We start from the raw sequence: 15989 nt of genomic DNA on the forward strand, positions 1-15989 counted from the left end.
TTTTTTTTTAAGTAATCCTTTGGGGAAGTACAGAATAGTAAACCATTCACAAGGCAGCAGCAATACTAGAAATTCCATTAAATGAGGCCAAAAAGACCTACCAGAGTCAAAGGATAAGGTACTATGACTTTTATTATTTGAGACAAGGTCTCATTCTGTTGCCCAGACCAAAGTGTGGTGACGCAATCATAGTTCACTATAGCCTCTACCTCCCAGACTCAAGTGATCCTCTCACCTTAGCCTCCCAAGTAGCTGGAGATACAGGTGCAATGCCACCATACCTGGCTAATTTTTGTATTTTCTGTTGAGACAAGGTCTCACTGTGTTGTCTAGTCTGGCCTCAAATTTGTGGGCTCAAGGGATCCTCACACCTCAGCCTCCCAAAGTGCTGGGATTATAGGCGTGATCCACCATGCCCAGCCCTACAGTACATTATTAATAAGACATTAGGAAACTATTTTAAATCTCTAGGAAATATCCATTAACCTTTGTTAACCCTACAGAAAGCCAAGAATGGGATCAAATGGTTTTGCAGTTCTATGGAAAATATCACAAATACTTCAGTCACATCTTTTTTTACTGCATATATTTAAGGTATACAACGTGCTGTTTTTGTTTATTTATACACAGTGAAATAATTATTGCAGTCAATCAAATTAATATATTGATCATCTCACATAGAAGCCCTTTTTTGTGTGTGTTTGTATTACAAGAGAACCTATAATCTACTTTCTTAGCAATTATCCCTAATACAATATCATTACCTATAGTCCTCATGTGGTACATTAGATCTCTCTAGAATTATTCATCCTGTATATCTGTAACTTTATATCCTTGAATCTACACTCCCCCATTTCATCCCTCTCCTATTCCCCACCCTCTATGCTTCAGGTGCCTCTTAAGAAATTGTTTCTGCGGGGCAAGGTGACACATCTGTAATTCCACCACTTTGGGAGGCCAAGGTGGTAGGGATGCTTGAGCAGAGGAGTTCAAGAACAGCCTGGGCAATATGGTGAAATCCCACTTCTATAAAAAATACAAAAATTAGCTGGGCATGGTGGCATATACCTGTAGTCCCAGCTACTCAGGAGACAGAGGTTGCAGTGAGTCAAGATTGTACCACTGTACTCCAGCCTAGGTGACAGAGTAAGACATTGTCTAAAAAAAAAACAAAAAGAAAAGAAATTGTTTCTAAAAGAAACTAGGGGTTAGACTAGGAGTAGGCACACTGAAAATAAAGAATATATAATAAAAAACAAAGATAATAACTTAAGCCTTGCACCATTCAAGGGACTACAGATAATTACAATGCTTTATTAGAAAAAACAGAAATTTCCCTGATTAAATACCATTCTGAAAGTAAACAGTCATTGACAGAAAATAAAATTAATTATTTTAAATTGAAGGGAAGAAACATCATCATATTTCATCTAAAATATTATTTCAAAAAGAGATGTTCCAAAACCTATATAAAGAACTAAAATGTATCTTACTTATCAAGAAGCACAGAGAAAAAAAATTTTAATCTTAAACACGCAGGAAAAGAATTAAACTTGCAGATGGAAAGCACACTACCAAAAAAAAAAAGGAAGCCTTATCAGCTCAAAGAAGTCATTTTATATTTTGCTGAAGTACATATTATTAAAATATTAATAAGTATACTAAATCAATAAAATGTTATATTAAAGTAATAAGTCATCACAAAAGATTCTGTGAAAATAAATAAAATCTCTACCTTTGGCCATTTGGGATTGAGAAGTCGAGCTTTGATTGCATCATCCAGTGCCTTGTCATACTGCTGGATTTTCATGTAGGCTGCTGATCTATTGCTGTATAAGATGCAGTTCTGAGGGTCAACAGCCAGGGCTTCATTATACAGAACAATAGCTGTGTGGAAATCTCCATCATGACAGGCCTGATTACTCTGACGAACTTTCTCAACAAATTCAGCTTTGCTCAGTACGGGTCCATCAGGACTTCTCTGACCAATGGTGTTAGCACCAAAGAGAGGAATCTACAAAAAAAGAAACTTTATCAGACAAAGTTCAGATAGTCCAGAAGCGTTCCCCATCTGGTAAGATTTGGATGTCTGTCCCCTCCAAATTGCATATTAAAATCTGATCCCCAACATTGGAGGTGGAGCCTAATGGGAGGTATTTAGGTCATAGGAGTAAATCACTCATGAACAGATTAATGCCGTCTCTTGAGGGTGAGTGAATTCTTACTCTTATTAGTTCCCGAGAGAACCAGTTCTTAAGAGGCCTGCCTCTGGTTTCTCTCTCTCTCTTGCTTCCTCTCACTATGTGATCTCTGCAAGCACAAGCCAGCTCCCCTTTGCCTTCTGCCATGAGTAGAAGCAGCTTAATGCCCTCACCAGATACAGATGCCTAACCTTGAACTTTCCATTCATCAAAATCATGAGCCAAATAACCATTTTTCTTTATAGATGACTCAGCCTCAGGTGTATCTTTACTTTTTAACTCTTATTTTTTTCAGATGAGGTCTCACTCTGTTGCCCAGGCTAAAGTGTGGTGGCACAAGCCTGGTTCACTGCAGCCTCAACCTCTGGGCACAAGCAATCTTCTTGCCTCAGCCATTTGAGTAGCTGGAAGTACAGGCAAATGCCATGGCATGCAGCTAACTTTTTTTTTTTTTTTTTTTTTTTTTTTTTTGGAGAGAATGGATTTCGCTGTATTGCCCAGGCTGGTTTTGAACCACTGGCCTCAAGCAATACTTCAACTTCAGCCTCCCAAAATGCTGGGATTACAGGCATGAGTCACTATGCCTGGCCAAGTATTCCCTCATAGCCACACAAAACAGACTAAGACATCACATGAACCTAAATAAAACAAACATTTTTCATGATCTCCTGAACATTATAGTTAACTTTTGTGCCCTGGAAGACAATAATATTCTCTCAAAGCAGCCAACAAAGTGCCTTGCATGCATATGTATATGTGTATGTTTGATAGTTACATATATGTATATTTGTATTTGTTGAATGAATAAATGCAAAATGATAGTTACATTTATGTATATTTGTACTGAATGAATGAATAAATGCCATTTTCCTTGGCAATTTAAATACGATGGAAAAAATAAAATACAAACATATATGGACACTATAATCTCAACTATGTTAAGATGATTGCACTTAAAATAATGATGAAAAGCCTGGCACAGTGGTATGCACATGTCGTCCCAGCTACCCAAGATGGTGAAGCAGAAGGATCACTTTAGCCCAGAAATTTAATACTATAGTGTGCTACAACTGCACTGGTTAATAGCCATTGCACTCCAGTCTGGACAACATAGTGAGACCCATCTCTAAAAACAAATCAAAATACTAATCATACTAAATTATCTCTGGAAATAAGGTTGTGAAGTGTTTTAATTTTCTTAAACATATACAAGTTTTAAAATAAAAAAATAAGCTTAAAAAATGTTTTTCAGCCTGGCCAATATGGTGATACCCCATCTTCACCAAAAATATAAAAATTAGCTAGGTGTGCTGGCACACACCTATCGTCCCAGTTACTTGGGAGGCTGAGGCAGAAGAATTGCTTGAACCTAGGAGGCAGAGGTTGCAGTAAGCCAAGATCGCTGTACTCCAGCCCAGGCAATAGAGCAAGACTCGTTCTCAAAAAAAAAAAAAAAAAAAGTTTTCATGTACCATTGAATCTTTTTGGACTGGCAAATTTGGTTACTGTAATTTGGCTACTACCATGAAATTTCAAAGACAAACAACAGTTTTTAAAGACCAGCAAAAAAAAATTCAGCTGTAAACTATGTTCTGGCAATTTAAAATGTTTTTGATGTTGATTTTTCAAAATCACTAAGCTTTCTGTAACTTTATATGACAGCAGTGACCTTAAAACCAATGGGAGCAAAGGTGTCAAGTCAAGTGTTTTTGTTTGGTTGGCTGGTTTGGTTTTTTTTGTGCTTTTTTTGAGACACGATCTTGCTCTGTCACCCAGGTTGGGGTGCAGTGGTATGATCATGGCTCACTGCAGCCTCAACAACCTAGGCTCAAGCTATCTTCCCACCTTAGCCTCCCAAGTTGCTGGAACCTCAGACATGCACCACCCCACCTGGCTAATTTTATTATTTTGTAGAAACAAGGTCTCCTCATGTTGCTGAGGCTGATCTCAAATTCCTCCGCTCAAGCAATCCTCCCACCTTTACCTCCTAAGCTGCTGGGACTACAGGTATGAACCACAGCACCCAGCTTGTTATTCATTTTTAAAACATAAAAATTATGAACTGTATTCGAGTACAAAGGGAAGAAATTTAACACAGTAGTTATCAGGAGAGACATTTTATACTTTTAAGCAAGCTTGCCCTAAGTGAAATTAAAATAAAAAGTATTTTTTCCCTATGTCTTCCTTTAAGATCAAGTCCAGTACCTCCATTCAGAAGAGGATGCATCTGATTTGAAGCAATAGGCCAACATATACAAAGAATAGACTCCTCAAAGAAGTATTTGCATGAAAAAAAGAAAAAAGTCCCCAAAGAAGGGAACAAAGGCAGATCTAACTGCACACATGAGCAACCATTATTCTCCCTCCGCTCAGAAGATTATATCCTGACTTCCAGGACAATTCAAAACATTCAAGGATTCCGTAAGTTTCAAATATCAGTGTCCAAGTTATACTCAACTTTCTTTTTTTTTTTTCTTTTTTTCTTTTTTTTCAGAAGGAGTTTCACTCTTGTTGCCCAGGCTGGAGTACAATCTAAACTCACTGCAACCTCCGCCTCCCAGGTTCAAGCAATTCTCCTGCCTCAAACTCCCGAGTAGCTGGGATTACAGGCATGCACCAATATTAAACTTTCTCATACTGTAAGTGGCCAACCAATAATGTACTTAAAGGTTTTTTTTTTAATTATGATCATGAAACATATCGTTTGAAAGTAAATTGACTATATAACATTTACCAAACAACCAGAATTTTCAGTCTTTATTCTTTTTTATTCCATCATCAAATCAATGTATAAAACATTGACAATATGTAAGACTAATTTCATTTTGGAAAATATGATCATAATGGCTCTGCTTAAGATCAATACTCATAAGGTATAGAAACAAATTCCGTATCTGAAAATTCAGGGGCATGACATAAAAAAAGCAACTGAAGACTTTTCTTTTTTTTTAAAGATGGAGTTTCACCATATTAGTCGGGCTGGTCTCAAACTCCTGACCTCAGGTGATCCACCCACCTCAGCCTCCCAAAGTGCTGGGATTACAGGCGTGAGCCACTGTGCCCGGCCAACTAAAGACTTTTAAAGTAAAATGAATTATTAGGTTCATAAGTAGCCTCTAAGTTATGAAAGATAGAAAGAAAGAAAGAAAGAAAGAAAGAAAGAAAGAAAGAAAGAAAGAAAGAAAGAAAGAAAGAAAGAAAGAAAGAATAATCCTACTATATTACACTACTATTACAGTATTCCCTACTTCTCATAAAGAATTGCAGAGTAGGCTGAACTCAGTGGTTCACACCTGTAATCCCAGCACACTGGAAGACTAAGAAGGGAAGACTGCTTGAGTCCAGAAGTTTGAGACCAGCCTGGCAACAGAGCGAGACCCTGGTTCTATTTTAAAAAGAAAAAAAATTATTTAAAAAATTTGCAAGTGGGGCATAGTGGCTCACACCTGTAATCCCAGCACTTTGGAAGCCAAAGTGGATGGATCACCTGAGGTCAGGAGTTCAAGACCATCCTGGTCAACATGGTGAAACCCCATCTCTACTAAAAATACAAAAATTAGCTGGGCATAGTGACAGGTGTCTATAATCACAGCTACTTGGGAGGCTGAGGCAGGAAAATCGCTTGAACCCAGGAGACAGAGGTTGCAGTGAGCCAAGATCACACCACTGCAGTCCAGCCTGGATGACACGAGTAGGACTCCATCTCAAAAAAAAAAATGTTTAAAAAGAATTGCAGATTAGGCCAGGTGCAATAGCTCATGTCTGTAATCCCATACTTTGGGAGGCTAAGGTGGGAGGATTGCTTGAGCCCAGGAGTTCAAGCCCAGCCTGGGCAACAAAGCAAGACCCTGTCTCTACAAAAAAGACAAAAAATAGCTGGGTGTGGTGACACGCACCTGTAGTCCCAGCTACTAGGGAGGCTGAAGTGGGAGGACCGCTTGAGCCTAGGGGGTCAGGGCTGAAGTGAGCTATGATCGTGCCACTTGCACTTCAGCCTGAGCAACAAGCAAGACCCTGTCTCAAAAAAAAAAGAATGGAGGAGTAGTAATTTTGGTTCAATGCCAACACAGATAATAATGAAATTAAGAAGAAAAGTGATCTTCCTTCTATTACCTCCATGTACAGTAATATAAAGTAACATTTCCCAAAATATATTCTAAGGAAACCCTAGGTCCTCAGGAGACTAGGATGAACAACATTAAATAAATCTCTTCTTTAGTGAAATATCTCTCAGAGATCTTATTTTGCACACTGTGGATCTCAGAGGGGGGAATACCATACATCATAAGATCAAATGACCTTTATAATAAAGCATCTAGTAAGTCCAGAAATTGCTTGAAACACTGATGTACACCATTACTAAGGCCTCTAAGAGCAAAGAAAATACCATGAATGAGTCAGTACTAGTACAAAGATTCTAAATACTAGAGGAGAACTCCACCACCATCAAATGTTCACAAATTTAAAAGAAAAATGCACTGTAGTAAGCACTCCACAGAAGCTTCTAACTTGTCAAAATATATCTGCGTTTACTCAGCTGGAGACTGTGTAGTGGTTAGAAGGTTAAGAAACAGAAACTTCTGGCCAGACGCAGTGGCTCACGCTTGTAATCCCAGCACTTTGGGAGGCTGACTAAAAATACAAAAATTAGCTGGACATGGTGGCACACGACTGTAGTCCCAGCTACTTGGGAGGCTGAGGTAGGAGAATCGCTTGAACCCAGGAGGCAGAGATTACAGTGAGCTGAGATGGTACCACTGCACTCCAGCCTGGTAACAGAGCAAGACTACATCTCAAAAGAAAGAAACAGAAATTTTTGTGTATGGTTAAGAAGAATAAACACAACTTCCCAAGTCCTTTTCTTTCTTTCTTTTTTTTTTTTTTTTTTTTTTTTTTTTTTTTTTTTTTTTTTTTTTTTTTTTTTTTTTTTTTTTTTTTTTTTTTTTTTTTTTTGAGATACAGTCTCACTCTGTTGCCCAGGCTGGAGGGCAGTGGCATGATCTGGGCTCACTGCAACCTCCACCTCCAGGTTCTATCAATTCTCCTGCTTCAGCCTCCTGAGCAGCTAGGATTACAGGTGTGTACCACCACACCTGGCTAATTTTTGCATTTTTAGTAGAGATGGGATTTCGCCATGTTAGCCAGGCTGGTCTCAAACGCCTGACCTCAAGTGATCCCCCTGCCTGGCCTCCCAAAGTGCTGGGATTATAGGCGTGAGCCACCACACCCAGCTACAAGTCCTTTTCTATCTTATCTGTAATTGATAAACTTGACAGAGAAAAAAGACCTTTGCATGTATTTCTCAGATTACATATATGATACACTTAAAATAACCAACCATATCAAATTCAGGAACTAATTTAGCGAGTTTACTTAGATTAACTATTATGATATTATTTCTTCCTTCATGAGTTCCAAAATAGAGAAAAATATTGTGACTGTATTTCATATACATATAGCATATGGATATCAACATATATTAACATCGCTGATATTTTCATCTGATCCTCTGACAAATTCATCTTAAAAGGGTAGGAGTGTCAGTAACATGTGAGCCAAATGGGCTCAGTATATGCAGCCACATATAATTACTACATACATGGTATAATTTCAGTCCTGTTATAAATTTTTCCAGCTTCATTGAGGTACAAATTGACAAGTAAAAACATGTATGTAGAAGGTGTGTAATGTGATGCTTTGATATGTGTATGTATTGTGAAATGATTACCAAAGTCAAGCTAATTAACATATCCATCACCTCACAGAGCTATCTTTTGTGTATACGGTGAAATTACTTAAGACCTACTCTCTCAGCAAATTTCAAGTGTATAATACATTAACTACAGTCACCATGCTGCACACTAGGTCTCCAGAACTTATTTACCTTATAGCTGAAGGTTTATACCCCTTGACCACCATCTCCCCATTTCTCCCACCCTTGTCCCCTGATAACCACTCTTCTACTCTGTTTTTATGAATTCAACATTTTTGGATCCTACATATAAGTTAGATTATACAGTATTTGTCTTTCTGTGTCTGGCTCACTTCACTTAGCATAACATGATCTAGGTTCATCCATACTGTTGCAAATGTCAGGGTTTCCTTCTTAAGGTTGAATAACATTGGTATTTTGTGTATGCACATTTTTTAAATTCATTCATCCATCAATGGACACTTAGGTAGTTTCTATAACTTGGTAATTGTGAATACCACTACAACATACATGAAAGTGCAGATATCTCTTCAAGATAGTAATTTTATTTCCTTCAGAGACACATCCAGAAGTGGGACTGCTGGCTCCTATGGTAGTTATATTGAGCAGCTTTTCATATCCCTGTTAGAAGTCTGTAGGTCTTCTTTCTACAAATTATATTCAGGTATTTTGCCCATTTTAAAAATGAGGTTACTTATTTGCTAACGAGTGGTATGAGTTCCTTATTTATTGTGTATATTATTGGCCCTCATCAGGCATATGATTTACAAATATTTTATCCCACCCCATAGGTTACTTTTTCATTTTGTTGACTGTTTCTTTTTTTGTGGAGATTTTTAGTTTGATGTAGTCCCACCAGCTTTTTTTGCCTAGGTTTTTGGCGTCACATCCAAAAAAATCATTGCCAAAACCAATATTATAGAACTTTTTCTTCTATGTTTTCTTCTAGGAGTTTTAGAGTTTCAGGTCCTATGTTTAAGTATTTAATCTTGTTTGAATTGATTTTTGTGTGTAGTGTAAGTTAAAGATCCAATTTCACTTTATGGCATGTGACAGCCAGTTTTCCCAGGACCATATATGTTGGAAACTATCTTTCCCCGTTGTGTATCAGCTTAAAATAGACTCGCTATAACTAAGTTTTATGTAAGCATCAAGGTAACCACAAAGCAAAAACCTATAGTAGATACACAAAAGATAAAGGAACCAAAGCATACTATAGAAAATCATCAAATCAGCAAGAAAAACAAGAAAAAAACAAAGGAATAAAAGATTTACAAAACAGCCCAAAAACAATTGACAAAATAGTAATAGTAAGTACTTACCTATGAATAAGTACTTTAAGTATAAATGTAGTAAGTTCTCCAATCAAAGAACGGAAAGATTGAATGGATAAAAATTCAGGACCCAATAAAATTTTTAAATTAAAAAAAAAAACAAAAAACAGGACCCAAAGAGATGCTGCTTACAAAAACTATATGCTGCTTACAAAAGACTCATTTCAGCTTTAAGAGTACATACAGACTGAAAGTGAAGGGACAGGAAAGATATTCCATGCAAATAGAAACCAAAAGAGAGCAGGGATAACTATACTTATATCAGACAAAATAGACTTTAAGTCAAAAACTATTAATAAGAGACAAATAAAATATCTGTATAATTATAAAAAGGTGAATTCATTAAGAGGGTATAATTATAAATACATACGCATCCAACATCACAGTACCTAAATATATAAAGCAAATATTAACAAATCTGAAGGGAGAACTAGTAATAAAGAAACAGTGGAAACTTCAACATGCAACAGACAGAAATCAATACGGAATATGCTGGACTTGAACTATACTTTAGACCAAATGGACCCAACAGACATGTACAGAACATGCTATCCAACAGCAGCGGAATATAAATTCTGTTATAAATTTTGATTATTCAAATGATATATTTAAAAAACTTATCACCTCTATATTAAAAATTACAGGTAATTCAAATAATTAAATATATGAAATAAAATTATAAAGTATCGAAAGGAAAGAATCTTTTTTTTTTTTGAGACAGAGTCTTGCTGTGTCACCAGGCACCAGGCTGGAGTACAGTGGCAATTCTCCTTTGCTTGAGCCTGTGAGGAGGGGGTTGCAGTGAGCCAAGATCACGCCACTGCACTCCAGCCTGGGTGACAGAGCAAAACCTTGTCTCAAAAAAAAAAAAATAAATAAGAAAGAAAAAGGACATGTGGTACGAATACACCATGGAATACTACTCAGCCATAAAAGAATGAAATAATGTCTGCTGCAGCAACTTGGAGGAAGCTGCAGGCCATTATGCTAAGTGAAGTAACTCAGGAATGAAAAACCTAATCCCATATGTTCTCACTTATAAATGAGAGCTAAGCTACAGGTACGCAAAGACATATAGAGTGGTATAATAGACACTGGAGACTCAGGAGGTAGAAACTGGGAAAGGGGTAAGGGATAAAATACTACATATTGGAAATTGAGTACAATGTATACTACTCTGGTGATAACTGCACTAAAATCTCAAACTTCATCACTACACAATTCATCCATGTAACCAAAAATGACTTGTACCCCAAAAGCTATTGAAATATAAAATATATATGTAAAATTATTTAATACATTAAAAATGTAAAATGTTCCAGTTCCCAGTTTATAGTTTTTATAACTTGCTGAGGTTTTGTTTGTTTTAAGAAAGGCTGGGTCATATCACCTGCATTGACTTGTTAATTCCCATAGTTTCATGCCCATGAATAATAGAATCTTAACTACAAACTATTCAATATAAAGTCTAATATGGAGATTTACCAAAACACAATTCTGATATTCTAACCTTTGTATCTCTACAGTGTTCTCTTGAGATGGTTACAAAAAAGTCACTACCATTTTACTTGGTAAATAGCCAACTTCTTTTAAGACTAATGGAGAAAACCATTTGGCTTGTTTAGTTATTATAATGACAAATATTCAAATATACAAGGTCAAAATTATTAAAATTTCAAATTCAACCAAGTTACAAATACATGCAATTTGAACACTTAACAAATAAGCATGAATAATTTATATTATATGCCATTAAATTTTAAAAGCATTGTTTTTCAGTTCTTATGATAAATAATAAAAATCCCTGAGACTATTACTGATCTCTGAACTTACTGGTACTTTCACACGTTTTTTTGATACGCTTTATGAGAGGGGAACCAGTGAAATAAAAACCAGTAAAGGACCCCGTTTCTACTAAAATATCAATTTTTGTAAAGGTAAAATCATGACTACCACACAGACATAAAATGAACACACATCAAAGACTTTAACTCATTAATTAATTAATGAGTGGCCCAGTAAGATATTACAACTAATTCAGAGAATTCCAAGTACCACACATGTAAAGGCAATCAGAAATGCTGAAATGAATTTCTAAATACTAAATGCACAACTGGCCTTTGCAGGGGAGAAGGAAAGGAAAATTGATCACCCTTCCATTTAGAAAGAATAATTTGCATGCCTATGGATGAGAATCACACTGATCAGTTATCTGCAGTATACACATATAGAAAATAGCTCAAAGACAATGAAAGGTGCAAACCTCTTAGAATTGGATGAAACAGAAGGGTAAACTGCATTCCAGACAACCTAGTTTTCCACTGAAGATACCCAGTAATCTTTACAAGTCTTTCACAATTTTTTCTGACAGCCTCAAAGTACAGTATTCTAGAATTGGGGAAATAAGCTATCTTTTATGAAATGCATATGATCAAAAGAAGTCCGACATGAGATAATTAGAAGGAAGTGGTGCTAGAAATGAACACAAACACAAAACACAGCAGGAACCTAGGAATGCATAATTAATGCAAATAAAATTGTTTTCAGCATCATCCAAGGGAGAGAGAAACCTAGGTCTAAGTATACAAGTATAGGATTCTAAACTTCACAGACCCCAGTGCTCTTACCAGACCTATTTTAACACCAATGTAAGAGTCAATGTTGGCAGAAATGATCTATGATCTCCTGCCAGTGTTCTATGAGGTATAAAACAAGGTCGTAGGCTAACCCCACCTCTCATTCCATTTTTAAAAACTTAAGTCTTAGAATTTGAAACAACTTTTAGAAGATTGAAACAGGGGTCAGCCAGTGTTAGATTTCAGTCAAATCTAGCCTGCTGCCTATTTTTGGAAATACAGGTTTATTGGAAAGCAGCCATATTCATTCAGTTACCTGTTATCTATGGCTGTTTTGTGCTACAGTGGTGGGACTGAATAGATGCAATATAGACCAGATAGCCCACAAAGCCTAAAGTATTTATCATCTAGCTCTTTATAGAAAGTATGCCAACCTCTGATCTAGCTCAACAGTTGCCAGTATGCACTTTCAAGTCTCTTGACCTCTTTTGTTTTTTAATTACAAACAGGGTGTCACTATGTTGCTCAGGTGGGTGTCAAACTCCTGTCCTCAAGTGAGCCTCCCACCTCAGCCTCCCAAATTGCTGGGATTACAGACATAAGCCACTGCACTGAGTCACACAGTCACTCTTTTTTGTTGTTGTTGAAACAGGGTCTTGCTCTGTTGCCCAAGCTGGAGTGTAATGGCATGATCTCAGCTCACTGTGACCTCAACCTCCCAGGATCAGGTGATCTTCCCGCCTCAGCCTCCCAAGTAGCTAGGACCACAGGTGCTCTGTTGCCTAGACTGGAGTGCACATAGCTCACTGCAGTCTCAACCTCCCAGGTTCAGGCAATCCTCCTGCCTCAGCCCCCCATACAGCTGGGACCACAGGTATATACCACCATGCCCAGCTAATTATTTGATTTTTTTTTTTTTTTTAGATATGGTCACTTTGTTGTCCAGGCTGGTCTCAAACTCCTGGGCTCAAGCAGTACTCCCACCTCAGCCTCCCAAAGTGCTGAGATTACAGGCATGAGCCACTGTGCTTGGCCCTCGCCACCCTCCTGACTTCTCAAACACAAAAAACCTCTTCTGATCCCTTAATTATACATTTTAGACAGCTAACTGAGAAAATAGAAATAAATAGCAAAGGTTACCCTGAATTTAGTTTTTGTTTGCTTTTTGGTTTTTGGGGTTTTTTTGAGACGGAGTTTCACTCTTGTTGCCCAGGCTGGAGTACAATGGCGTGGTCTTGGCTTACTTGTCTCCATCTCCCGGGTTCAGGCGATTCTCCTGCCTCAGCCACCCAAGTAGCTGGGATTACAGGAGCCCACCACCACCCCCAGCTAATTTTTGTATTTTTAGTAGAGACAGGGTTTCACCATGTTGGTCAGGCTGGTCTCAAACTCCTGACCTCAGGTGATCCACTCACCTCGCCCTCCCAAAGTGCTGGGATTATAAGCGTGAGCCACTGCGCCCAGCCTGAATTTAGTATTGTCTTTAAATACATTATATTCCATGCACCAAAACTGTACCTATACATATTTAAAAAAAAAAAGACGTATATATGTGAACAAGTTATTTTATTTACCCAGTCCATAGATGATGCTTGGTATACATGTGAACTGAACCATAGGCTCTGTTTGGAGTCCACAAAACCTAGGAAGCAGTGATCTGATTGAAGTTTCCTTAATACACAAAATAAAAGCTTAAGCTGGTTAATCAATTCTGCCACCTAATTCTAATTGCTATCAGATATAATGGCTTGACAGTAACTATTCTATTGTTTTTGCCAGATATCTTAAAAAATTTCAATAATCTTAGTCTATTTAGTTATTTAAAGGAACATTCAATGATAATCTGATCCGACAAATTCAAAGAGAAGTTATATTGCTCAGAACTAAATGTCTATGGAAACATTTTGAGATTTTGTTCCACAGTTAATATAGATGTCTGGTAACACCTGTCAAGAAGTTTTTCAGACCAAAATCTTCTTAGCTGGGTGTGTATTGCAAAGCTTTTTGTTCCAGGCTGAAACAGACAAATATTTCTTCAAAAAATTCTAGTTTCGCCTGCAGGTACTCCCTGAACCTATTCTATTAGCCAGAAGGATGGTCCTTCAATCAGATGAGACACCAGGTTAAGCATCTCAATATTACAAAAGGAAACTGACAGCATCTTTATCATTTGCCCACTTGATCCCTACTGTAAAAATATGCACTCAGTATACACCACAGAATACCTACACTCTAAGCCCTCACCAGAAAATACAACTTTATATTATTTACTGTTCTGATAGGTTTTCCTTTCATTAACCTAAATCTGCCTCCCTAAAACTCCCATTGATCTGAGTTTTGTGCCTATGTGGACCCATTAGGAACCCCAAAGTTGGTAGAAAAATTATTTTAAGCTGAAGGCATCTGAAACTCAACAGATAGAGGAAGATTTCTCAGAGCTTTCTTGACTAAAAGCAGTGACCACTGGGAAATGAGGCTGCCATAAATCCCCACTTTGGAGCAGGTCTACTCCCAAGAGGAAGAATAATACACTTATCACAGGCTGGGCACAGTGGAGCACTCTGGGAGGCCAAGGCAAGTGGATAGCTTGAGCCCAGGAGTTCCAGACCAGGTTGGATAACATGGCGAAACCCCATCTCTACTAAAAATACAAAAAATTAGCCAGGCATGGTGGCATGAGTCCTTAGTCCCAGCTACTCAGGAAGCTGAGGTGGGAGAATCACCTGAGCCTGTAAAGTCAAGAATGCAGGGAGCCGAGATGGTGCCACTGCACTCCAGCCTGGGTGATGGGGGTGAGACCTTATCTCAAAAGAAAAAAAAAACAAAAGTCCATAAATCCCCTCTTTCAGGAATTACATGGCCCTAGAGAAGATGAAAAGACCGCTGATGCCTGCATAGACTAACATTATCACAAACTTTCTTATCTCTCGTTTGTTCTAGAAACCCATTTGTTTTTCAGAAAAAAACCTATTTGCTCTTCCCATAGAAGCTGTCTCTCCCTACGTCCCTTCCCATATTAGGTATATAAGCCTTTAATTCTACCCGTCTAATAAGCCAGCTACTCCTTTTCTCTGTTCCCATACACATACCACAAATCTTTCTCTCCAGTTAATGTTGTGTCAGTTTAATTTGCAGGGCCCCAGACCGTAAACATAATAGAAGAATTTTTTCCTCCCTTACGTGCCCAAAAATGATATAGGAAAACATTTAAGTCTTCTGTCTTCAGATATTGTGCACAACTCTCACATGTCTTGTATGCCTCTGTAGCATCTGTGGTTTAGGACTATTGTGTGCTCAACTTCTGTTCATGCAACCTTTCTTTTTCACTTGGAAGAAAAAATTAGAAGGGAGAAGAATGAATGAGGATATTATAAAGGGATTGGCTAAACTAGTCAGAGTACCTGTTCATTTGTATTTGATAAGCTGTAGCTCTCCCACCATTTCTCCATTTAAAAGCCTAAGTGCCCTCAGTAACTTGTGAAGGCTAAAAAGCAGCAATCTATTAAGTCCTTAATTAAGGACTATGTATACCCAACCCAGCTTAAGCCTTCTCAGAACTGAGATTCTGCTAAATGCCTGGTCAGGAACTGCTCAGGGGTGACACAAGGGCTTAAAATAAATTAACAAATGCCCACTCCTTTCTTTCCCTTCCCTTACTGTGAATTGTCATCTTACATCCTTTAGGATGTTACTACAAATTTGTCACTTCAACCATCTTCAGTGGACCAGCAAATCCTTAGGTAGGAAGTGGGAAATGTTTCCTTTCTAAGCTAAATGCCCTAACTTCCCTCAAATGTTTATCATGTGACCTAGTCACTTTTTAGGATGCTCTCTAGTTAAGTAACATGTTCCTCTAAAAATATGATTCTTAAAACTGGACTGAAGCCGGGCGCTGTGGCTCACACCTGTAATCCCAGCACTTTGGGAGGCCGAGTTGGGCAGATCACAAGGTCAAGAGATCGAGACCATCCTGGCCAACATGGTGAAACCCCATCTCTACTAAAAATACAAAAATTAGCTGGGCATGGTGGCGCATGCCTGTAGTCCCAGCTACTCGGAAGGCTGAGGCAGGAGAATTGCTTGAACCTGGGAGGGGGAGGTTGCAGCAAGCCAAGATTGTGCCACTGCACTCCAGCCTGGCACCTGGCGACGGAGTGAGACTCTG

The 15989-nt window shown here is 38.0% G+C and overlaps 1 protein-coding gene across 4 annotated transcripts in view; it reads right to left on the bottom strand.

The window, feature by feature from the left end:
• Positions 1-15989, bottom strand: part of LOC108290011 (tetratricopeptide repeat protein 28-like) — a 358528-nt gene that overhangs the window by 320766 nt on the left and 21773 nt on the right. For all 4 annotated transcript variants that reach the window (XM_017509680.2, XM_037731780.1, XM_017509681.2 and 1 more), the window contains exon 2: positions 1736-2014. In XM_017509680.2, coding sequence (XP_017365169.1) covers positions 1736-2014 — 279 coding nt within the window. The remainder of the gene's footprint in view (positions 1-1735; positions 2015-15989) is intronic.

Source organism: Cebus imitator, unplaced genomic scaffold, assembly GCF_001604975.1.
Source record: "Cebus imitator isolate Cc_AM_T3 unplaced genomic scaffold, Cebus_imitator-1.0 Scaffold419, whole genome shotgun sequence".
NCBI classification, from domain to species: domain Eukaryota; kingdom Metazoa; phylum Chordata; class Mammalia; order Primates; family Cebidae; genus Cebus; species Cebus imitator.